The sequence below is a fragment of the Monodelphis domestica genome, chromosome 6 (assembly GCF_027887165.1).
Source record: "Monodelphis domestica isolate mMonDom1 chromosome 6, mMonDom1.pri, whole genome shotgun sequence".
NCBI lineage: Eukaryota > Metazoa > Chordata > Mammalia > Didelphimorphia > Didelphidae > Monodelphis > Monodelphis domestica.
The window spans coordinates 233518188-233543745 of record NC_077232.1 but is presented as its reverse complement, the minus strand read 5'-3'; the positions used below and the strand labels follow the sequence as shown (position 1 = coordinate 233543745).

The window sequence follows — 25558 nt, the reverse complement described above, 5'->3', positions numbered from 1 at the left end:
TATCCTTCCAGGAGATCCAGTTCACCTCATCCCCTAATCCCAGCCACAGGTGACAAGTTCTTCCAGGAGCTTCCATTCTGTGAAGGATTCCAGGTTGACCTCCTTTTGGTTCCCTCTCGGTCCTGCCTTTGTCTAAGCTTTAAAATTATTTGCTCCCTATTCCCCCATTTCAGTAACTTTTTCTATCTTATCTTCTCCCATTTGAATATAAGCTTATTGTCTTCTTCCATTAAAATAAAAGCTTATTGTCTTCTTCCATTAGAATATAAGCTTCTTGAGGGCAGGGATGACTTTCTTTTTGCCATAATATGAATCCCAGCACATAACACTGGGTCTGGCAAATAGTAGGCATTTAATAAATGCTTGTTTCCTTCCTTCATTTTCATTGTGCCTTCTGAAGTCAAAAAGAATAAATCCAGTTCCCCTTTTCACATAACAATCCTTCAAATACATGAAGATAATCTTTGTACCTCCCCAATGTCTTTTCTTCTCTAGTCTAAGAAGTCAAACTTCCTTCAATTGGCATCTTACCATGGCATGATCTCAAGGCCCTTCAACAACTTACTGCCCTCTCTGGTATATAAAAAAAATTTTTTTAATCTGATACTAAAAACTGAGCCCCTTCATCAGATGAAGTCTAACCAGAGCAGAATACTGCCGGACCAATCACCTCCCTGGTTCTGGTTCCATTAATACAATCTCACATCACATGAACTTTTCTTTGGCAAACATCTCAACATATACTTTGATCCTCAGATGGTGAAAAGGTGAGCAGAAGTGAAGATGATATATTCTATTTTCAAATATGACATGGAATTTTAAAATGGGAGCAATCAAAGCCTTGCAAAAGACTCAGAAGCCTCATGCTTATGTCATCAACACATTGCTGCCATGGTACTAGTTATAGCTTAACAGTCAAAAAATGTTTGGCTACTAATATGGAAAATATTTCAGACTTAGCTGTTTTGAATGCAATTAGAACAGAGACTAATCAGAGTAAAAATCAAAATTAGTGCCCATTTAAAAGAAAAGACAAAGATAAGAGTTACGATAAATTGTTCCAACCTTGCCTACCTAAATGAACAATTAATTATAAAATGGGAAATGGATAAAAATTGACATTGATCATTGCTTTTTTTAAAAGAGAAGTTTAATAGATGTTAAGCAACCACAACAAGGGGACAAGTGATCCTAGAAACTGCCTTCCTCAACAAATGCTTGCTCTACTTGCTAAGTATAGAACTATGGTGGCCAAGGCCAACACTGATTTAGAATAAAAACTCATTTATTTTTGCAAATATATGCTCCAGAAGATCTCTTTGCTCAGAAAAAAATATGAAGGGATATCTCTAATGCCCCTAACTTGGAACCCAAGAATCCGATGCTTCCTGTGAGTACAATTGAATCATATGCTCTGAAAAGATTAGGTTTTTGCTGTTGCCCATGGCTCACTAAGACTAACAGAGTTATGTAGATAAGCTTTATTTGGCAAACACAAATCATGGAATTCTATGTGACTTATTCCCCTGGAAAAGCTACAAGAGGAAATCAGTCTACCAAAATATGAAAATCACATGGACTCTAGAGACTAAAAAATTGCACTTAAAGAAATAACTGAATCAATCTTAAATAAGTATGCATGTATTGATGCTATCTTAAGTATCATATGCCAGTATAACATAACTCTGCCCCAAAGCAAACCTTAGGATGTTTGAAACAAAAACCCAACTACTTAAAGGAAACTGTGACTTTCACACAATTATGCACAATGGAAGTAGCTATCAAAAAAAAAAAAAAAGCTGCTCAGGTACAATACACAGCAGAATAGTCAAAACACTACTAACACAGAGAAAAAGAAAGGCGTGCTTGATGATCAGAAAAAGGGAAAAAGCTACAGACATGGAGCTTAGAGGGGTGATTCATGGGTAAGTAGTATAGTTCTGATTCAAGGAGTTCAGGTAGCCCCAACAACTAGCAAGAGCTGAGGCTGGTGACTTTCCCCCATTCACTGAGCACAAGTTATTGAAGAATGCACCAATTTCTCAAAAGAAGCATTTACAGAACCAAGTAATCCTCAGTTCTTACAAATTAGAATATGCATCAACCTTTTGGTCATGATAATATCCTTCTCCTATCCTGGTATCTCTAGTTGATCTGTCCATTTGTATATCGGTGTTACTTTCATGGAACCAGTCTACTGGAGTCAGGGATGTAGAGGGGGAGATTCTCATCCTGGCATTTCCCAGGAGAGTAGTGACTAGAGGGAATTTGTTTGAATCTCCCTGTGAGTAACTAGAAGAAACTGGCAAGAAGGTCATAGCTGGCCAAATTGAGAGGGAAAATAACTATGCTGCCTGTATTCTGGACTTTGGGATCAACCCTAGTCTAGGCTAGTTTGTCTCTAGTCTGAGATGAATCTCCCTTATTTGTACAGTACATGGGGAGGAAGTAAACAAGAAAACTTGAGCCTCATAGTGGAAGTTTGGGACAATTTGGTGTAGTATGCAATGCAATGTGGAAACATAAAAGAATTGTTATTGCCTTTCCAAAACCTTTCTGTGTAGTACAGCACAATCACTAAAGCACTCTTCTGGACATAAAGGGGTAGTAATGAAGGCCACCAAATTCATTTCCTAATCAAATTAACTTTAGTAGGGCAATATGAGCAAAGAAAACATAGGGAATAAAAAATTGCCTTTGTAGACCTGCTGGTAGTAGGAAGACCACCAACAAACATCACCAACCCAAAGATCAAGTAGAAACCAAAAGTTCCAGGGAAATTCTCTGAAGTAGGACACTATATTGTAGTCCAGGAATATTTTTTCGGAGAAAAATGTGATGTAAGGCATATGGAGGTTTGTTTAAATCTCAAGGCATGGCCAAGGTGATGCTGTTTTCATTTTTTTTCTTTTAAGCCCTTGCCTTTCATCTAAGAATCAGTAAGGTGTATTGAATGTTCTAAGGCAGAAGAGTAAAGGGTAGGCAATGGGGGTGAAATGACTTGCCCACAGTCACACAGCTAATTGAATCCAGGATCTCCTATCTCTGGGCCTGGCTCTCAATCCACTGAACCACCCAGCTGCCCCCTGTTCTCATTTTTAGAAAAGATAGAGTGCTCCCACAGAATCCTGTAAAATGATACATCTCTTCTCTCCTTTATCTTCCCAATTCTGCAAATGTCCAAAACAACAGTGGTATCTCACAGCAGCAGAAGTGTACTTTGGAAGGAGGTCCTATTTGGAATTAAAATATTCTCACACATAATACTATTTATTCCCTTGTACTACACAGTCAATCAATTCACATTAAATACAGGCAAAAAATTCCCAACATAAACCAAAAAGAATATACAAGTAAATAAACACTAGCAGTAGCAATCAGAGAAGAAAAAGAAATTGAAGGTATTAAAATAGGTAATGAGGAGACCAAACTATCACTCTTTGCAGATGATATGATAGTCTACTTAAGAATAGATAATTAACTAAAAAGCTAGAGGAAATAATCAACAACTTTAGCAAAGTTGCAAGATACAAAATAAACACACATAAATCATGAGCATTTCTATATTTTTCCAATATATTTCAGCAGCAAGAGTTAGGAAGAGAAATTCCATTTAAAATCACCCTAGACAATATAAAATACTTAAGAATCTACCTGCCAAGACAAACACGAGAACTATATGAACACAACTACAAAACAATTTTCAAACATTTAAAACTAGATCTAAATAATTGGAAAAAACATTAATTGCTCATGGATAGGATGAGCTAACATAATAAAAATGGCAATCCTACCCAAACTATTTTACTTATTTAGTACCATACCCATCGAACTACCAAGAAACTTTTTTACTGAATTATAAAAAACAATAACAAAGTTCATTTGGAAAAATAAAAGATCAAGAATATCAAGGGAAATCATAGAGAAAAAATGTGAAGGAGGGTGGCCCAGCAGTACCAGATCTTAAACTATACTATAAAGCAGTGGTCATCAAAACAATATGGTACTGGCTAAAAGACAGAAGGAAGGATCAGTAGAATCTACTTGGGGTAAGTGACATCAGCAAGACAGTGTATGATAAACCCAAAGAGTACAACTTTTGTGACAAAAATCCACTATTTGACAAAAACTGCTGGGAAAGTTGGAAAACAATATGGGAGAGATTAGGTTTAGATCAACATCTCACACCCTACACCAAGATAAATTCAGAATGGGTGAATGACTTGAATATAAAGAGGGAAACTATAAATAAATTAGATTAACACAGAATAGTATATTTGTCAGATCTTTGGGAAAGGAAAGATTTTAAGACCAAGAAATAGATAGAAAAAAATTACAAAATGTAAAATAAGTAATTTTCATTACATTAAATTAAAAAGGGTTTGTACAAACAAAACCAATGCAACCAAAATTAGAAGGGAAGCAACAAATTGGGGGTGGTGGAAAACTTTATAACAAAAACCTCTAACAAAGGTTTAATTACTAAAATTTACAAAGAGCTAAATCAATTGTACAAAAAATCAAGTCATTCTCCAATTGATAAATGGGCAAGAGACATGGATAGGCAATTTTCAGTTAAAGAAATCAAAACTATTAATAAGCACATGAAAAAATGTTCTAAATATCTTATAATCAGAGAAATGAAAATCAAAACAACTCTGAGGTACCACCTCACACCTAGCAGATTGGCTAACATGATAGCAAAGGAAGATAATAAATGTTGCAGGGGATGTGGTAAAACTGGGACACTAATACATTGCTGGTGGAATTGTGGAATTGTGAATTGATCCAACCATTCTGGAAGGCAATCTGGAACTATGCCCAAAAGGTTTTAAAAAATTGTCTGCCCTTTGATCCAGCCATACCACTTCTAGGTTTATACCCCAAAGAGATAATAAGGGAAAAGACTTGTACAAGAATATTCATAACCACGCTCTTTGTGATGGCCAAATATTGGAAAACGAGGGGATGCCCATCAATTGGGGAATGGCTGAACAAATTGTGGTATATGTTGGTGATGGAATACTATTTTCCTCAAAGGAATAATGAACTGGAGAAATTCCATGCAAACTGGAACAACCTCCAGGAAGTGATGCAGAGTGAGAGGAGCAGAACCAGGAGAACATTGTACACAGAGACTGATACACTGTGGTACAATCAAATGTAATTAACTTCTCTGCTAGCAGCAATGCAATTATCCAGGATAATTCTGAGAGACTTAAGAGAAGGGATGTTATCCACATCCAGAGAAAGAACTATGGGAGTAGAAACAGAGAAGAAAAATAACTGCTTGATCAAATGTTTCAATGGGGATATGATTGGGGATCTAGACTCTAAATGATCACCCTAGGGCAAATATCAACAATATGGAAATAAGTCTTGATCAATGACCCATGTAAAACCCAGAGGAATTTTGTATAGGCTATGGGAGGGGCATTGGGGAGGGGAGGCAAAGAACATGAATCATATAACCATGGAAAAATATTCTAACTTAATAAATTAAATAAAATTTTCCAAATCTAAAAATAAATAAATAAAATAATATACAAGTAAGTTTGCTCTTTATGTTCTCATTAGGTTCAAAGACAAAGATTTGGGGAATGGAACAACATAGTCTCCCGTGCCAGCACAAAGGGCAGACCCAAGAAAAGGAATGTTATATAACTAGTTCCTCAACAAAGCTTCTGCCACAAACCAATCAACCAAAGCATGAAAATCAAATAGATTCTAGAAATAAAACTTGGCTTTTACCTAAGAGGAGGTCAAAACACAATGTTTGGAAGAATTCAGTAGAACTGGATGGATGCTTGCCTAGGAATTCTCCGATGTGGTTTACATCAGCACTGTGATGATATGGAGCAACATCTGCAACATAAAATGAGGTAAATGATAAGATGGAGGGAATGGGTACAATAGTAATTGTCAAAAGCATCCTACTTGGTTAGTTCAGTAATAAGTGAAGAAAGAAGTAAGAAGGAAGTAACACTTGCCTAAATTAAAAAGATTTCATTGTTACAATATGCCTATATCAAAGGATGTACTCAGAATTATACCACATCCTGTTCAAGAAACAAGGGTGATATAAAATATGTCCCCTAAGCCTCAAAGAATTTATAATCTGATTAGCTAAATAAAATTAACACTAATGAAATATAGAACAGGTAGGTATTGAACCTTGGTGATGTGTGATAATGACTGAAAACATAATAGGAACACAGAAAAAGGATCCTAGATTTATAGCTGGAAGGGGCCTCAGAGGTCATCTTCGATGTCTAAATCTCTCATTCTACAAATCAGGTACTAGGAGTCAGAGAAGATAAATGGCTCTAGGTCATATATGTAGTATGGAACATTCAAATGGGTTGGAAATATCATAGAAAGCTTCAAGGAGAAGGTGGGTAAGCTCTTCCCTGTCCATTCATGTAGTCCTAAATTAAGTGTGCTCCTACATCCTGACCAATTGAAATCCTTTTTACTTTAAGGTACAGTTTAAGTGGCATCTCTTTTATATGATTCCCCAAACTAACAGTAATCTCTCCCTTATCAAATTTCTTATAGAGTTTGGATTTCTTCTTTGACCCTGTAATGCTTCCTTATTTATATTTTTATGTGTCTACATATTTTTATCTCTTACTAGAATGCAAGTCCTTGAGAGCAGAGACTGTCATATTTTTCATATTCATATCCATAGTACCTACCATAGAGGGAGGTAAGAGAGGAAGGGAAGAAAGACTGCTTAGCTCATAGAATGGAATCAAAGCATAACTGTATACATAACACTACAGTCAGAAGAGACAACTGCTGTAAAACATTAAGTGTCATTCAAGCTATTGCTCATTATTATGAATGGTTAAAATAAAGATGATGTTTAGCAAAAACATGTCAAAAACATGAGAACCTACTATAAAGATATTGGTCAAGAGAAAGTTAATCCTGTTTCCACTGAAACAAAGTAATAGAGGGAACCTATTAGTTCTTGCCTACTTTCATTAATAATAATATCTAAGATTCATATTGGTTAAGTGCATTATTTCATTTGAGTCTCACACCAATTCTGTGAGGAATGTAGTCCAGCTAACATGATCTCCATTTTATTGATGAGGAAACTGAGGATCAGTGGGGTTAAGGGTTTGCCTATCATCAGATGGCTACTTAAGTATTCAGAAGTGGAATTTGAACTCAGGTTGCCTGATTCCATGCCTAGCACTTTATACATTATACCACACTGCCTTTCAAGCATATTATCTTTCAAAAATATTATTGCATACAAGGATGTTATGATAATATTGAATATTAAATTAGATAGCAAGGATGATATCACAAGTAAGTTAGAAGAACATGGGAAAATATATCTGTCAGATCTATGGATAAGGGAAAATTTATTACCAACCCCAGAGATATAGAGGATTGTGGGGAGTGAAATGGATTATTTTGATTATGTGAAAAAAAATTTTTTTTAAGTTTTGCACAAACAAAACCAAAGCAACCAAAATTAAAAAGAAAGCAGGAAACTCGGTGGGGAATGGGGAGGGAGGTAGAATTATAGCAAATCTCTCTTATAAAGGCTTTGTTTCTCAAATATATAGAGAAGTGAGCCAATTTTATAAAAATAAGAGCCATTCCCCAATTGACAAATAGTTAGAGGCTGTGAACAGGTAGTTTTCAGAAGAAACCAAAGCTAATAATAATCATATGAAAAAATGCTCTCAATAACTACTGATTAGATTACTGAAAATTAAAATAGCTCTGAAGTACCACTTATATGCTTATACCAATAATGGATCAGACAACATGACAGAAAAGGAAAATTATAAATTCTGGAGAGAACATAGAAAATTATGTACACTGATTGCTACTGGTGGAACTGTGAACTGGTCCAACAATTCTGCAGAGCAAATTGGAACTAGGCAGAAAGAACTGTGACCCTTTGATCCATCAATACCATTGCTATGTGTGTATCCCAAAGAAATCCTGAAGGTAAAAGGGAGCCATTGCAGTTGATTGAAAGAGGGTGGGTGGATGTAGGGCAGAGTGACATGGCCATACATACACTTTAAGAAGATCAATTTGACAATTGACTTGATGATAAGAAAGAGACAGAGATACAAACCAGCCAGATATTATATAACTATTGTATTGTATAAATATTGACAGGTATAAGTCATCATCAAACTGGTGGCAGAGTCAGGAGAGGAAATGTCATAAAAGTAGATCAATATAACTTGGCCATTCATGAGATATGGTGTGAAGGGGTGAAATGAGTGACATATCATGGATTTAACATAGATTGTAATCCTAAAGGGACTGAGAAGATGGGATACCCTCAAAAGTAATAGGTAAGTATGGAAAAGGAGAGGTTTGAGGGAAGAAAGTTAATGAGTTCAGTTTTAGACATGTTGAGTCTTTGGGACATCCAATTCAAGATTTCCAATAATCAGTTGGACAAACAAGAATAGTAGTCAGAAGAAGCGTCAGAACCAGACATAGATTTGAGAATCATCAGCATAAAGATAATTGAATCCATGAGAGCAGATGAGATCACTAAGAAAAACAGTATAGAGTGAGGGAAAAAAGGGCCCAAGAGAGCTGGGGTTTGGGGAGGAGGGCAGGAACACCCCACCCACAGTTAACTGCTTCTAAACCTAAGATGGACTCTGCCATCTCTGACAGACAGTATTTGCATGTGGCAGGATGTTCCCCTTTTTCCTGCCTGACCTTATCAAACTTGGACCATGCACTTGGTTTAGAAGAGCGTTGCTTAATGACTTGCAGTAAATCCTCCCTGCATTGTCTAAGGTAAGACATGCTAGTTGCGTTGGCAAAGTCCCTATCCCCTCTTTGATCTACAGTAGGCCAGCTGGTCAAATTGTCCTCAGACCTAGTTCTTTCCAAAAATTGCCTTTTTTCATGGGGGCTGTACACTTCAGATTTCTCCTGGCCCCCTCAACTCTCAAATAGACCTGGATGAAGATTCATCAGAGAAGACTGAAAAATAATAATCAGATTGGTAGGAGAACTAGGAGAGAATAGTGTTATGTAAGTCAAGAGAGAAAAGAGAATACTCATCAATAATGTCAGAGGTTGAAGAGAAGTTAAGAAGAATGAGGACTGATAAAAGGCCATTAGATTTATCAAATAAGAAAACATTGATAACTGGAGGAATAGTTCCAGCTAAATGGTAAATTTCAAAGCAAGACTGCAGAGTTGTGAGAGTTAAAGAAAAGGAAGTAAAGACAATAATTGTAGAAGACTGTCTCTAAGACTTTCGCCCCCCCCCCCAAAGGGAGGGGAAATATAAGAAGATAGCTAGAAAGGATGGAGGTAACAAATGAAGTGGGGCAAGTATTATCATCCTTGTTTAACAGGAAGGAAACTGAGGCTCAGAGAAGCAGAAGTTAATTATCCATGGTCACATAATAGAGATCACAGCAAGACTTGAACCTCCATGATTTAATTCAAATTTAATATTTTCCCCATCATCAATTATTCAAATAGAAGAGAGGACAGAGAGCAATTATTCCAGCTACCCTATAAAGTTTAGTCACATTCTCATTTGGTCCTAGAGGTAATAGTGGGGTGTGGTTGGTACAATGGATATAATGCATTACTCGGAATCAGAAGACCTGGGTTTGAGTCCCACCTCTGTTACTTACTAGCTATGACCTAACCTAAGTTCCTTGATTTATGAAATGAAAGGGCATGACAAGAGAATCTCTAAAATTGATTGCAACCTCCAATATGTAAACCTATAAATGCTCCAAAGGGCACTCAGGAGACTGAACCACTTTTAGGAATGCGAGAAATCACTGGACAACACTAGTAAATCATCTGTATCTAATCCATTAAATTTTAAAAAGTACTTTTCTTACAATGACTTTAGAGGCAGGTAATATAAATATTCTTACCCCCATTTTATAGATGAGAAAATTGAGGATTATAAAGGTGGAGTGATCACATCAAAAGTGCTAGTGATGAGATGTAAACTTAGGTGCCCAAGCTCTAAGTCCATGATTGTTTTGAGTCTATCATCATCTCTGAGTTTTCTATAATTACTTGAGGATATAGAAATTATATACACGGTATCCCCTTCCACTAAACCACCATAGATTTCCTAATGATATCTGTGTAATGGGTCTCTTTCCTTGTCTTCTGTCCCTATCACCTGCTCAGCATCTCATTTTCCCATCTACTTTCAACTTCATATTATATTCTGCACATAGAATGCCATTCTTTCCTGTTTTATGGCAACACCCTCTTTTTCATTATTCAGAGACAATTTAAATTCATTACTTTTACAAATGCGAAAGTTAAATTTCACAATTCTTCCTTGGGATGCAGTAAAAAAATAAACAGATAGCCAAATTTGCAAGTAGGGTTCAGAACTCACATATTATCTATGTTAGATTGGGTAAATCAAGGCCTTTCTGGTTTCCTTTTCCCTCATATGTAAACAGAAGAGTTTGGACTTGATGACCTGTAAGATCCCTGAACCTATGATCTTATGGCTCTATTCTCTAACCAATGACTAACTTCTTAACACTCTACTCAAGAGCCCTTGAAAGAAAGCTGTCAAAGGAGCAGAAATACTGTTTGCTCAAAACAGAACTCTTAATGGTCTGGCATCTCCATCACATAGGTCTCCATTTCACTATTATGTCCTTGTGAATCTACTCCTGCTTTAATAAAGGCCAAGAATCACATAGGCTATTCAGGGTATCCTGAGAGACTCATGAACATCTTGTGGGTGTGTATGTGAACCCCTTGAGATCAGGGACTGCCTGGCATGTGGCTGGCATTTAATACATTCTTCTTTACTGACTATATACACACATGTGCTGGGCGGGAAGAAGGGGGGAACAGAGAGAGAGAGAAACAGACACTGAGAACAGCAGAGACAGACACAGATTAAAGACAGAAACAGAGAGAAAAATCGAGGCTGATACAGAGAGAAGAGCAGAGACACACAGTAAAAATAGAAAGAGAAAAGCAGAAATATACACACAGAACAGCAGAGATAGGCATGCAGAGAGTAAAAACAGAGTAAGGGAAAAAGCAGAGGTAAATACAGAGAGAACAGCAGAGAGACACAGTAAAAATAGAGAAAAGCAGAAAACAGCTTAGCTACAGAGAGAACGGCAGAGACAGGCACAGAGAATAAAAAAAAGTCAGAGAAAAGCAGAGAGATACAGAGAGAGAAAAAGAGAGACGGAAACAGAGATAGTAAAAAACATCAGAGAGAAGAAGGGATAGAGAGAAAAGTAAAGACAGAGAGGGACGGGGAGACAAAGGAGAGAGGATGGCATCATGGTGAATAGAGTTAAGCCTCCAAACCAGAAACACACAGGTTCCTCTGATATATAATAGGTGTGTGACTCAGGGCAAGTTGTTCAACCTCTCAAAGTCCCAGGCAATCTCTAAAATTAAATTGCTAAGCAATTATCAATTTGCAAGAATAGAAGGACTTTTCTCCCCAGCAGTTCTCTATGACAAAATATCATCTCCACATATCTACCTGTGTGTATTGTATATATGCTCGCCATGTGTATATATCACGCACGTGTGAGAGACGGACTTATGTAAACACACACGGCCAGATTTGCTGGCATCCGCTCACTAGCGCATTCTAATTACGATACCTCCAACATAAAGCTCTCCAGAGAGTAGAGACCAGCCCTCGCTCTCTGTTCGTGCCCAAACTACCTAGCTGTGTACCCAACAGAAGGTAAACAAGGAAAACCAAAAGGGCCAGGTGTTACTTTAAGAAAGCATTAGGAAGTTGTAACCTGAAGCCGCCTTCTTTCTTTGCCCAGGAATGGGCAGAGGCAGCCTGCACGGAGCAAATGCATTTCTTGTAAACTCCCTGGTGTCCAGACTTTCTCTTACTACCAAAGTTGGAGCTCTCCTTTGGGGAGGGGTGGGGGTGGTGGGGGTGGTGACGTCACTCCATTCGCGGGGATAAAGTACAGAGGCTGCGATCCTGCCACTGTGGGACGAGAAGGAAAACTATTGAGACTTAAGAGTGTTGGCTGCCCCTTTGGGGAGAGGTGCTGTTGGCAAGACTTTCCCCCACGCCATCCCTGTCCATAGCGAGGACAGGAGAGGTGCCACTCGTGGGAACCCAAAGGAAAGGACATCATGCCACAGAATGTCATTCTCCCAGGCCCTGCGCCCTGGGGATTCAGGCTGTCAGGAGGGATAGATTTTAACCAACCTTTAATCATCACCAGGGTAGGTGATTCCCTTTCTTACCTCTCTCTATCAGGGAGGCGGTTTCTGCTTCCCATCTTGGTGTTTTGGCTTCCAAATTGCTGCACAAGCCTGTCCAGAGAGCGCTGAATGATATCTAACCTGGACAGGGTGGGAGGGGACTATTTTTCCTGAACATCAGCGTGCAGAGGTAGTGAAAGACAGTGGAAATCATGCAAGGCTGGGCTTCAGAAGGTGATGGGAAAGGGAGCTTGCTAAGTAGTTACGCTGTCAGAGGGAAAGGGTCTCATCTGCAAATTTGGCTGGGGTTTGCGGAAAGGGACGGAAGGAAAGTTCACTGGTTGAAGTCAGGACCCTGGGGAAGGACACTTGTAAAGGGGATGATTTCCCAGAATTCAGGGAGGTTGAAAACAGCAAATCCAAGAAGCTGTGACCCCCTACTCCCACTTCCCAGCCTTTCCTTCTCTTTCCTTTGAATTGCATGACTGTGTGATCTCGGGTGGGGAGGGAGAAGGAAAGAAAAGAACACGGACTTGGCAGCTGTTTCTTCGGACTAGGCATGTTTGTCTTCTGATATAAATTTCATCTAGGAGGGATAGAGGCAATGCATAACCTCAATAGGCTGATCTGAGTTTAGAAACTTTACAAGGAAAATACTGCTAAGGTAAATTCATGTCTTTCCAGGAATCTGAAATAAGCATTTTCTAAGGCTATAACTGTAAATTGAACGACCAAGAAAACTTATCAAAGAAGGGTCTTGGGAGAATAAGTGATAGTCAGGAATATGCCTGCCTGATGAACATAATACTTTTTAAATTTTGCTGTGAAGGTCTATCTTTACCTTGTTTAGAAACACTTTTCGCATATCACAAAAGCACATGATCTTAGAAGTGGATAGAGCACTGGACTCAGAGCCAGGAAGAGCAGGGATTAAATCCCTCCTCAGATACTCAAAGGAGGAGTCAAACCTGTAATTTCTTTAGCAAAAGTGAATTCTAAAGCTGAATGACCCTCAACCAGTCACTTAACCTAGGTATCAGTTTCCCCATCTGTAAAATGAAGGAGTTGGAGTCCATGGCTTCTACTGTCCCTTAACAAATCTGCGTCTATGATGCTATGACTCATAGCCATGAAAAATCATCTAGTATTTGTGAATTCTAAAATACATCCTAATCTAATTGGTTTTTTATAAGAACATGATGCTTCACCTTATCAGAAAATTATTTGTATTTTAATTATAAATTCTTAAAGAAACCTCCTGGAACCCTTTAAAACTAGAGTATCAAGCCTTAATTTATTTTCTTAGTCTTTGTTACAAACATACTTAACAACTTAGGGATAGTTTAATTTGAAAATACATTGCACAATGCCTTTGTACAAAGAAAACACTTCAGTGTTCTATTTCTGTTCTATTCGTGCATGTTCCTGAGAGAGAAAGAGAAAATGCCTTCTTACAATATCTTAAAGAAACAATGTTTTATACAGAAGCATATAAAAGGACCATGTTGAACTTTGTTTCACCCATTTCAAAAAATATTTAAACATGTTAATGCAAGTTTGTGGCATTGAACCTGATTGAAACCAAGAAATGTTCTTAGGCAAATTAAGCAGAAAATACTCAAATGCTTTGGGTCAGGCAATGCCTTTTATGGATTTACAAAGGGGAAAAGTTTCCATTATCTCTTCTCAGAACTATTTTAGTAGTTTCTAGATCACAGTTCTCCTTTATTTGTATTAATGAAATAGACTTCTAACCCTAACAAAGGATGAATTGTGTTTATGTTAACTCCCAAAGAAATAAAGGATTGGGTCAAATTGCTCTTAACATGTAACTGAAAAGTTTCTGCAGTGGTGTAAGGTGCCAATTCCTATTATTCATATGGTTGAAAGGTTACCATGTTGTTGTGTACATTTTTTTTATTCCAAGGAAAAATTTCCATTTGGTCTGATTCAAAAGGCTAATGGAGATATATTGCTTTGCTAGTAACAATAATCATTAGAAGCTATTCCTGGGAGAAGCTGGGTGGCTCAGTGGATTGAGAGTCAGACCTAGAGACTGGAGGTTCAAATCTGGCCTCAGACACTTCTCAGCTGTGTGACCCTGGGAAAGTCACTTAACCCCCATTGCCTAGCCCTTTCCACTCTTCTGCCTTGGAACCAATACACAATATTGATTCCAAGACAGAAGGTAAGGGTTTAAAAAAAAAAGAAAAGAAGCTATTCCTATCTTTTCTGAACTCTTACAGAATTTTATCACATACTGCTGTGTACTTTGTACTACTAGTAAATTATTTCATGTGTATAGCTTGTCTTTCTAACCAGAATATGTTTCTGAAGGGCAGGGTCCACATTGGCCATTTGCTTTGTACCTTCTCTTCTCTCCCTCCCCCAAGACCAGGTCTATCTTTGTATAGAGTAAACAGTCAGGGGACTGTCAGTAACTTTTCATGTCTTATGGCAACAGTTATTTCTGGAGCTATTCCCATTGAAATTAAAAGAAAGTGGGGGAAAAAGACTATAACACCATTAAGTTAGCATCTTAAAAAGCAAAAAAAAAAATTGTAACATGTATTTCCAAATCTTCAGTGTTATACATGCAAAATCTGTTGGGAGGTTTTTTTTTCCCCCTTTCATGTTTCTACATCATGAATCACAAGGGAGAGGGAGGCTTAAAGGGACATGTTAAGATGGGGGAAAAATTAGCTTTTGGAGAGGGGAAAGCCAAACAGTAATTTCATCAATATAGAGAATTCTACTACAGAATTCTTCTCCACTGTGTAGATCAGCAAATTCTGTAAATTATAATCTCCAAGAGCTGCCTGAAGGACCGAAATAATAAATGATTTATCCATGGTTGTAGCAAGTAATCTAGTTCAGAGGTAGGATTTGAACCAAAGTCTCCTTAGCTCCAGGATGGACTTTCTATTCATTATGCCACACTGCCTCTCAAACATTGTTTACATTGTCAAAAATATTATCAATTAAATGAGAATTGTTCAGTGTCAAGGGTCCTATTCATTTGTAAGAGCTCATTAAAGGTTTGCTTTTCTGGCACTCAAGAAAGCTGGGCTTTATTATCAATTCACAAATTCTCTTTGGAGTTAGAGGCATCTGCTTTTCTCGGTAGTTTTTTTAATGGTTGAATTCAGCAACAGCTGATAGAAGAATTTTCTTTACCATTTTTCAAATGCTTATTTGCTATAATGCCCAACACAGTCTGCATATTTTGTGGACTTCCTTTGACAGTCTGGAGAAGCCTATGGACCTCTTCTCAGAAGAAAGCTCTTAAATACGTGAAAGAGATGAAAAATAAACAATCAAGATTTTCCTATCCAAGTCCATAGATCTTCTGAAATTTATCCATGGACTCCTTGGGTGTCCCTGTACCCTAAGTTAAAAACCCTTGATCTAAGACATCTAGGAGTAGAATCATATCTTCACCTTTCAAAGACAAAGGGCAGATAAAAGAACCAATACATCACCGATAAACCAAAGGCCCAACACCTTACCAAAATATTTTTACTGCTGCTGTTGCTATTGGCTCAGCTATTAACTTGGCTGAAAAAATTGTGCAGTTAGTAGAATCATTAAAAGGAAAAGCTAAATATTTGGGGTGCCATAGTGATCAGACACTCACCAACTTAATTGGTAATTGACTTAAAACTTTGAAAAATATTTTGGAACTGCCACTTAGAGGTAGCCACAATTAAATTATTCTCATGAATATCTACTCTACACTAGCATTTGATTATTAGAAATACCTTGACATAAAAGCTAAAAAAATTTTCCAAGGTTATCTTGAGATGCTGAATTTACTTTATGCTCTTCCCTTTTTTCCCTTCTAAGACAGAGGGAGAAGACTTATGTAAGCAAGGATATGGGTCATGATCTGTTGTGATGTAGTGGAAAGAGGATTTGAAGTAGATTACCTGTAGGTCACATGTTTGACATCTCTGCTCTAAATGACCTCAAGAGTATCTTCCAGCTTTAAATATGTGCATGATCTTATACTATGATCACCCTCTGTGACTTTAAGGTCATTCTGCATGATTTTAATCTTGGGATTCTTTCCTACCTTCCATTTACAAGAACCAAGTGAATCTGCAATGAAATTATTATTACATATTACAGCTCTTCCAAAAAATATTTCCTACCTCATGTTCTAGAAGAATATCACTTATATGAAGGCTTTCAGGATTTCCTTACTATAATTTTTGAGGGGAAAGCAAGGAAAACACAATGGTTTGTAAATAACCAAAAGGTTCATTTTAATATAAGATTTCCTTTCTCAAATTAGATTTGGGACTTAAATATCTTTGCTTCCAGAGGGAAAAAAAGGATCAGAAAGATGCTTCAACCCCAGTGTACTAGTGACATTTCCCCAACAGAACCGGAGGGGCATTCAAGAAAAGGGTAGCTCTATACTTCTAGTCTAAGGGACGAAGGAGGAAGAGAGATGAAGGATTAATAAAGAAGAAAATGACTAAAAGTTGTCTATTGAAATAGAGAAATGAATGATGACTCTCCCCTCCTTCCCCACACTGACAGTAGCTGACTCTTCTTTTAATTTAATCTTTTATCAGCATGGATGGATGGCAGGAATTCTACTTAGAGGGATCTGTGTTTGTAACATAGTTGCTATTTCAAAGTAAAGGGGGGGGGAAACTGTGGGTATATGGGGAAATGTTTTTCTAAGATTGTCTACTCAAAATAAGGGAAGATACTAGGAAAGGGAAAACAAACAAATAAGTGAATAAAGAAAACAATAAGGGAAATAACTATTAATATAAATATCAATTATTTTAGGCTTCATAAGAAATTAAATAACTCATAACCTAAATAACCATTAAGGACATGAGATAGTCACCGAAGAGATTAAAATTCTATCTGCATGATCCAAAAGAAACCAAAATGTATATACCTTTCACAAAGGTCACCATATTGCTCTCAACACTACATCAAACCATTACTTCTTCTCACCTAGATTACTGAATGATCGACTAACAGTTTTCTCAAGCCCCCACCCACCTCAAATACAAATTTCACACTATTTCCTGTATAATTAGTCTGACTCTCTAATCATGTCACTCAAAAAATTTCAGTTAATCCTTATCACCTAAAGTAAATGAAGTAAAAATATACATATATGATATACAAAATGTATTGTTTATAATACAAAATGCATATATTTATTTATAAATATGATATTTTATCAATAATATTAAATATTTGTTACTTAGTATAAATTTCTGGGACCACTATTTAAGATTCTTTACCATCTGGCTCCAGCTTCTGAATCTAGTCTCATCTCATGCTAGTTACCGTCATAGGATCATATGATTTTAGATTTGGAAGGAGCCTTATAAGGAATGGTGAACTGACTTGCCAAGGTCCCACAGTAAAAAACACAGGAGTCAGGATTCAAATCCTGGTCTTCTGATTCCAAAATCTAGTAAATTCTGTCTTCCACTCTATCCTTTACTTTCACTCTGCCCATTCTTTGTCCAAGTTTTTCTCATGCCTGAAAAGGATCTATTCCCTTACTTTCCCACTATTAAATGCCTTGCCTTTCTTCAACAGCCAGGGCTGGGGCTCCTGTTCTACTGAAGTCTTCTTTGGGTTCCTCAGCTAAAAGGGATGGATCTCTTCTCAAATTCCTCAAAGTACTTGCATTTACCACATGTTCTCTTGTTTCACAATTATTGATATATATGTATTCCTTTTGAACCATTAGAGTGAAGACTCCTTGAGAGCATTTTTAGTGTTGTAAATATTTTGTGTCTTGTGTGACTTGTAAATGTGAGCTTGGTAAATGTCAAATATTTAATCTCATGATATTCATCATTGGGCTATTTGGAGCCAATATTAGTCATTAAAACAAAAGAAGGGGTCAGCTGGGTAGCTCAGTGGATTGAGAGCCAGGTCTAGAGACGGGAGGTCCTAGGTTCAAATGTGGTCTCAGACACTTCCCAGCTATGTGACCCTGGGCAAGTCACTTGACCCCCATTGCCTAGCCCTTACCACTCTTCTGCCTTGGAGCCAATACACAGTATTGGCTCCAAGACAGAAGGTAAGGGTTTAAAAAGAAGAAGAAGAAGAAGAAAAACCTTCCTTAGCACAAGGAAAAGGCTTTGTTAAGGAAAGAATAATACTAAAAATTGCCATTCGCATAATGCTTTACATGCATTATCTCTCAAGTCTCTTTGGCAACCCTAGGAGATAGATAGGGATGACAGATAACTATCACTTTCCCCATTTTAACTGGAAACTGAAGGAACAAAGGCTCAGAGCATTTAATTGACCTACCCTTGGTTACTTACACAGTGTGTCAGATGTAAGATTCAAAGCCAGGTCTCTCTTGACTCCAATCTACAGCTTTTTTTACATTCTACAACATTACTGTTGTTGTTCAGTCATGTCCAACTTTGTGACCACATGGATCATATTCTCCATGGGGTTTTTTTTTTTGGCAAAGATTCTGGAGTTGATTCCTCCTCCAACAGATTAAGGCAAACAGAGATTAAGAGACTTGCTCAAGGTCACACAGCTAATAAATGCCTGAGGCTGGATTTGAACCCAGGTCTTCCTGACTCCTGTTCCAGGGCTATCTACTGAGCCACCTAGCTACCTACCACTTTTATAGTAACAATGTCATATGAGTAGTTTAAATAAGGATACAAAATACTGAAATTCTTAAATGGATCTACAATATCAATGTGAGCATTCCCTCCAATGATGTAGAACATAACTCATCCTTACCAATTTATCCTAAGCAACTCTTGCTCATATCCTTCCATAAGTTATAGTCAATGTATTGGAGTCCTTTCCCACATTCTCTTGACATGGTAAGGATTCCAATGGAACACAAAGGCTGTTCATTGATTATCCCTCTCTCATCCCATGTCCATCAACTTTTTGCCTTATTCACTTCTTTGGAGATATTTTTTCCCACTTTATAATTCGTCTTCCTTTATGATACCCAACAAATGCCTTGCCTTTGCTCTCAGGGTGATACGTTTTCAATTCTGGAGGGGAGGGAGGGAGAAAAAGAAAGAATGCAGTCACCTCACTGCTTTTAGCATGATATTTTCTTAAGGAACCCAAGCTGAACCTTAGTGAATACTTACCATGTGTTCACGTTATATTCAATAAAATGTTCTATCTATGAGAAAGAATGCAGGTGTTTCCTAGAAAACCATGTCTGAGATCATTTGTAAAGAGGGAGATGAAATGTAGCCTTTGCTAAGAGGCTATTGAGGTAAGTAATTTCATGTAAATTTTAGATTTGTTCTAGGAATCAACTATCAAGTAAAAACTCTTTTTGCCATGTTTGTGAACAAGTGGGACAGATATGAACTAGGTCAGGATAATGTAAGTAGATCAGAATTGGTTGAATGGCCCAAAGATGTGTTATTCATGGATTGATGATGTAATTTGGCAGTTTAAGCTTCACAGGACTGGCCCAGAGAGCTGTCTGTGCCCCTAGGCTATACATTTTTATCAGTGGCTTAGATGAAATGTCATGCTTATGAAATCTGCAGATTATACAAAAGAGCTAATACATTGACTGTTAAAATCCCAAAAGACTAAAAAAAACCTAACTAAATCAAGTCATATGGATATTATTAAATATAAAGCCTACATTATTAAAAATCAACTACATGATTACCGATTGAGAAATTTAAAATGTGATTTTTAAAAAGAGATTTCAGCAATTACTTCTGAATCTGAACATTTCGGGTTTCTCTATTCTAATCTATTTATTTATCTGTATACAGTGGATTTAGGGTCCCATCATTTAAAAAAAAATAACTCATACTTTCTGTCTTAGAATTGATACTAAATATCAGTTCCAAGGCAGAAGAATGGTAAGGGTAAGGCAGTTGAGGTTTAGTGACTTGTCCAGGATCACACAGCTAGGAAATTTGATCCTAGGACCTCATATCTCCAGGCCTGTTTCTCTATCCACTAAGCCACCTAGCTGTCCTCAGCATGATATCTTCTTAAGGAGCCTGTGTTCACAAGGTATTTTAATAATATATTTAATAAACAACCTGGGATATGACCAGGAATTAGCATCAATATCAGTCCTTTTAGCTTAACATCTACCTCTTTTGAAAAGTAAAATATTTTCCCTGTCCCCAGGCCAGTGACATCTTTCCAGTTTGTTCCTCAAAGACTGTGAGGAATCATCTCCACAATTTATTTCAGGACATAGGATGTGGTTCATTCAAACTCAGTGCCTTGAACTTTTGGATGACAGATAAAAGTGTTCTTATCATCACCTCATTCATCCTATGTTACAAATTCCTTCATGTCTGTTTACATTTTATCTTTACCAATCTGACTAATGTTTTCTTGGAAGAGAAAACAAAAACAAAATAGGGATAAAATGTCAAGCCTGGAAATCAGAAAGACTCATCTTCCTAAGTTCAAATTTGGTTTCAGATACTTACTATGTGACCCTGAATAAGTCACTTAACCCTGTTTGCCTCAGTTTCCTCATCAGTCAAATGATCTGGAGAAGGAAATGACAAACTACTCCAGTATCTTTGCCAAGAAAACCCCAAAGAGTTGTACATGATTGAATATAACTAAATAACAATAAATTCTTTCTTCTTTCCATTATCATCTTTCCATTCATGCCAAGTACAGATCCAATCTTTCCTTGGTTTGATCCTAGCTCTAGTCAAAACTCTAGGGGAGTCAAAACTTTTGGGGGAAGGACTTCTGTGATAGGTCACACTGTAACAGAGATTCCATTTTAATTCATTCCTTATACCATAGCCAATATATATTTTCTGGTTCATCATGCCATCTTTTCTTTACCCAGCTGTACAAAACCCCATTTCAGTCCCTCATCACCTCTCACCTGAAGTTTAGCCTCCTAACAGGTCTCCTAGCTTTCCTTCTCCAATCCATTTTTCAGAAAGTTGCCAATCAATGCAGCCTTTTCATTGCCTTTAGTAAGGCAAGTGCTTATACAAAGTCTCAGCTCATACACAGGTTTATTTAGTCTTCTTGACATTATGGCTCATTTCCATTCATCTTCAGTTAAATTCTAATCAAATTTATTATTTTAAAATTAGAATTGGTGAATGTGCTAACTTGCCATCCCACCAAACAGGGCTCTGTAGACACCTACCTCCTTTACTGCCTCACTGGATCAATTGTGACTGTCACCAAAATTCCATTCTTGAAAGTTTCCAGTCCTTCTTTATCAGACTTCCCTTTTAGAGTCCCCCGGGGCCATCTCACTGAACTCTTTGAATTATGTTTTCCCCAAATCTAGAGTACATGTCAGAATACATCTGGGGTTTCACTCTTTATCTGTCAAGAATTCTAAGATAACATGGTTGCTGCCGTCAAGTTTCCCATCATCTCTTCTCTTCCAACAAGTTCTTCCTTATTGACCAGACCCAAAGCCAGAACAACATTCTTCTTTGTCATTTCTTCTCTACCTTCTGAAAGATAAAATCCAAAAGGCAAGACAACAATGTCTTAGCCATTCTTCATTTAGCACAGAGCAAAAGAAAAAACTTCTCTCCAGCTGATATCATCATAATTATTTGGAATTATATTTATATCTGTGTGTATTATTTCCCCCTACTAAATTGCAGCAGGGCATAACAGAGGGAATGTGCAGTAATGGCTAGAAAATAAGATATGCTTGAAGTCTTGCCTCTGTTCTACAATGTGACCCTAAACAAATCATTTAACCTCTCAGTGATCTAGACATCTCTCTCAATATGAGTTGCAGAGAAGATGACAATTTGTTAGAATGTAAGGAGTTTCCTCACCAAGAAGTTCCCAATTCCAATGAAATTAGAGTGTAGTCCTTATCCTGCTAAACTGAAATACTGTAAAGATGAATGTCTACTATATCTTTACATCTGATACTACATCAGCCTTGCACAAGCAGGCATTTGATTATTTTTTAATTGAATTGACTTCCCTGCTTTTTCCATTTAATATTATTTGAGAAAGAAAGAGGAGGAAAGAGGAAAGAAGGAAGGGAGGGAGGGCAGAAGGAAATAGATTAATTTTTTTATCAAGTACTGGGGATTCAATTTTTTTTCTTAATGAGATGATCCCTGCTCTCAAGGATCTCATGTTCTAGTTGGGGGAAATAATGAGTGTAAAAGTATTCAGCAGCAGGGCCCACAGAAAGTTCTAGAAATCCTAATGAAGTATTAATATATAGGATAAATGTAATTATGGTTCAGATTTCAGAAGTGGCAAGTAAAAGTCCTGTGGTTGAGAGTCAAGGTACCCAAAAATACTCCATGGAAAAACCAGCACCCTAGAAATTTGGCCATGATCTCCAAGACTTGGGAACTTCACAAGGACATTACAGAAATTTCATAGAACACAGAGCAAAAATGAAACAGATTTTTATCCTTTATATGTGTCTTCTTTAACTCATTTTAACAAAGAACCAGAAAACTTGTCAAAATATCTTAATGTTTCCTGTGGCTATAGACAGATCAGAACAAAATATGATTATAAATTATTTGCTACATAATCCCAAGCAAGTTCAGATATTTTCTGAAATTAAAGTGGAGAGAGAAGAATCTCTTCTTTTACGTTGCCAAATGAGTACTGGCATTCTTGGCTCTTAACAAATATCCAGGTAGTCATGGAATCCATTTCTTTGGTACAACCATGTACATAGGGAAGAAAAGCTTAGATGTCTGATTATTTTGCTACTTACTCACCTGTTCTTATGCCTACTAGGAATCCACATAGAAGTTAGGATACAGTGATAGGAATAGGAAGAGGAACTGGTTTGAAGGAAGACAATGAGCTGAGGATAACAAATAATAAAACATGGGGAAAGGGAGCTGCTATTCAGTGCCTCAACTCAGGGATATTGGGACTAACAATAAAACATTATTTAGCACTTAGATATTTCACACATATTTTTGATAATTATTATATTCAGTTATATCATAAGCTTCTTGAGACCAATGACCATATCTCATGTTTTTCATATCTTATGTGTCACATTATAGATTGTTTGATTCTCAGTTTTTCATCTGTAAAATGAAGAGCTTGAAATGAAAATTGAAATAGCTTCTGATATCCTTTCCAGCTCTAAATCTTTTATCTTACTGTAATTCTTGTTTCAAAAATGCCTCTCTTACAAAGACTACAAATACTGTCATTGTATCCTATGGAATATTGAAAGGAAAAAAAGCTGTTTGTTCTAGCAATTTGAAAACAGTTAGAAAATGCCTTGTAATGTGATGCTTCTCTTTTAGAGTCAGTATTGGTTAATTTTGATCTATGAGTATCTGTGAGATGATATGTGGGGAAGACAGAAGAGAAAATGAGGATGGACTTCTTTCTTGTGAGAACTTCGAAGTGTTATTTTATGATGAAATCCTATCAGGAGATATTTATAAAGAAAATGTATGGAGAATCCGTGAGGATCTGGCAAGGATTCTGGACAGACTGTTTCCTCTGATGGCTAAAGAGAGGAGAAAGAGAAAAAAGACTAGCCTAACATTTCCTAAGATGCTGACTTTAATCATTAAGTAGAAATATGAAGTAGACTTTTAAAGTACTTTGAAATGCATATGGAATGAACTGAATTGTATCAGAGAGTCAATCTATAAGCACTCATTAAGTTTCACTAAGTGCCAATTATATCCCAAACACTTTGCTAATCAGTAAAGAGGAATCATGAGCCATTGGTATATTACAATTTGAGGTGACTCACACTGTGAACTTTCTTATTGTCAGCATGTTATAAATAATCAAATCTGTCTTTGCTTTATTATTTAATTGTTAATAAATTGTATGTTAGTAATTCCATTTGAGAAAGGCAGTTTTCTACTGATTTAATAATGTCTAATAATAAATTATTGAGAAAGACTAGAATTTTACTAATAAGAAGTTAGTTGTACTACTGGATGGCTTTAGAGCCATGATCTACTGATGAGTGTGATCAGACTCTGGCTTCCTAAAATCATGCTGCATTAGAGTTGCTATCTGGTAGCCCACTTTAAATAACCTATGGCCTTTTTTATTAGAAAAATTTTAGATAATTAAAATCTACCTCATTTTTAGCCTTCTGCCACCAGCATTCAGTCACACCCAAGGGGAAAAAATCGCATGGGTAGATTGGGTCAACATATGGCCTGCTCACTTATTAGGGAGAAGGAATGAATGAAGAATATTAAATCTATAAGCATTTTGTCTCAATTACTTGTTTTAAGTGCAGAAATAAAAGCTGGTGGAAATTATCAAGCAATCCACGAGCATTTATGTAGCATATATTATGTCCTAGGGATATTGAGACAAAAATGGTTCAATCCCTTCCCTCAAGAAGCTCATATTCTATTGGGAAAGAGTAATTTGTCAAGGAACTGGAAAGCACTAAAAGTTGGGGAGGGGGGCTGTGGAAATCAGGAAAAGATTCACATCAAAGGTGGAGTTAGAGCTAAGTTTGAGTTAACAAGAGATTCAAACAAGGAGTTTTACATTATCCTGATATAATTTCTTCAACTTTTTTCTTTATCTGGCTCAACTGTGGTTTAATATAGGCTATGTGTTAATCTCACAACATACCCTCCATTACTTTATGAGATTTTTTTTCTTCAATTTTTTAAGATTGAAAGGAATCATCTTGCCAGCTTTGCAGATGAGGTTCAAAAAGGTTTAAAAAATTACCCAAAGTAACACAGCTCATTAGTGTATAATTGATACACACTGCACTATATGTCTAAGGTCATTCGCTACAGAGCTATGTTTACTTCCAGTCACTGACACAGTACAGTTAAAATAAGGCAAATTGATGATCATCCTTCCATGAGGCCAAGACAAGAAGAAAGAAAGATATTTTTTTCCTCCTTCCACCCTGATTCTCTTTGTAAAGCATTTTCTCTTCCCAACTAACAACTCCTAATCCTGAAGAAATATTCCTGTTGGCTAACTGAGTGGCAAGATAGAATAAGGCAAAGGTCTTTCCCATCAACCTCAAGTGCCTTGAGAGTAACAATAAAAACCACTTAGTGTCCATTTGGATCCCTGGAGTTAAGAAAATTGGTTGTTGATTCTAACGTTGTCAGTTCCTCTTTGGGCTTTGGTTTTCTTCATTGATCAAAAGATAATCTATATTTCCTAAAAGTTCTAACATTCTAAGAGAAATCCTTAAATGCAGAACCTGAACTATCACCATTTGCCATTTACGCAAATGGTTTTCTCATTTTCCACAAGTTCAATACCGAAACCCAGCTGAATTTCAAGATCAGTCTAGTGTTTATAATTAGTGTTTGTTTTAAAAAGTCAGAAAGGCTAAATATTCAAAAGAGAAAAGATTATGCTTCCTATGTTTAGACTACCA

At 36.8% G+C, this 25558-nt stretch overlaps 1 protein-coding gene and 1 long non-coding RNA gene across 4 annotated transcripts in view; one reads left to right on the top strand and one right to left on the bottom strand.

Moving 5' to 3' along the window:
* Positions 1-12589, bottom strand: part of LOC107649301 (uncharacterized) — a 165187-nt gene extending 152598 nt beyond the window's left edge. The window contains exons 1-2 of the long non-coding RNA XR_001622838.2: positions 12250-12589; positions 5752-5865 (exon numbers count right to left, since the gene is read on the bottom strand). This is a non-coding gene — a long non-coding RNA (uncharacterized LOC107649301). The remainder of the gene's footprint in view (positions 1-5751; positions 5866-12249) is intronic.
* Positions 11848-25558, top strand: part of PDLIM3 (PDZ and LIM domain 3) — a 54670-nt gene continuing 40959 nt past the window's right edge. The window contains exon 1 of one of the 3 annotated variants that reach the window (XM_001363191.4): positions 11848-12228. In XM_001363191.4, the coding sequence (XP_001363228.1) occupies positions 12136-12228 (93 nt within the window). In that variant the 5' untranslated portion in view covers positions 11848-12135. The remainder of the gene's footprint in view (positions 12229-25558) is intronic. The other 2 variants (XM_007496036.3, XM_001363108.4) reach the window with 2 other exon arrangements.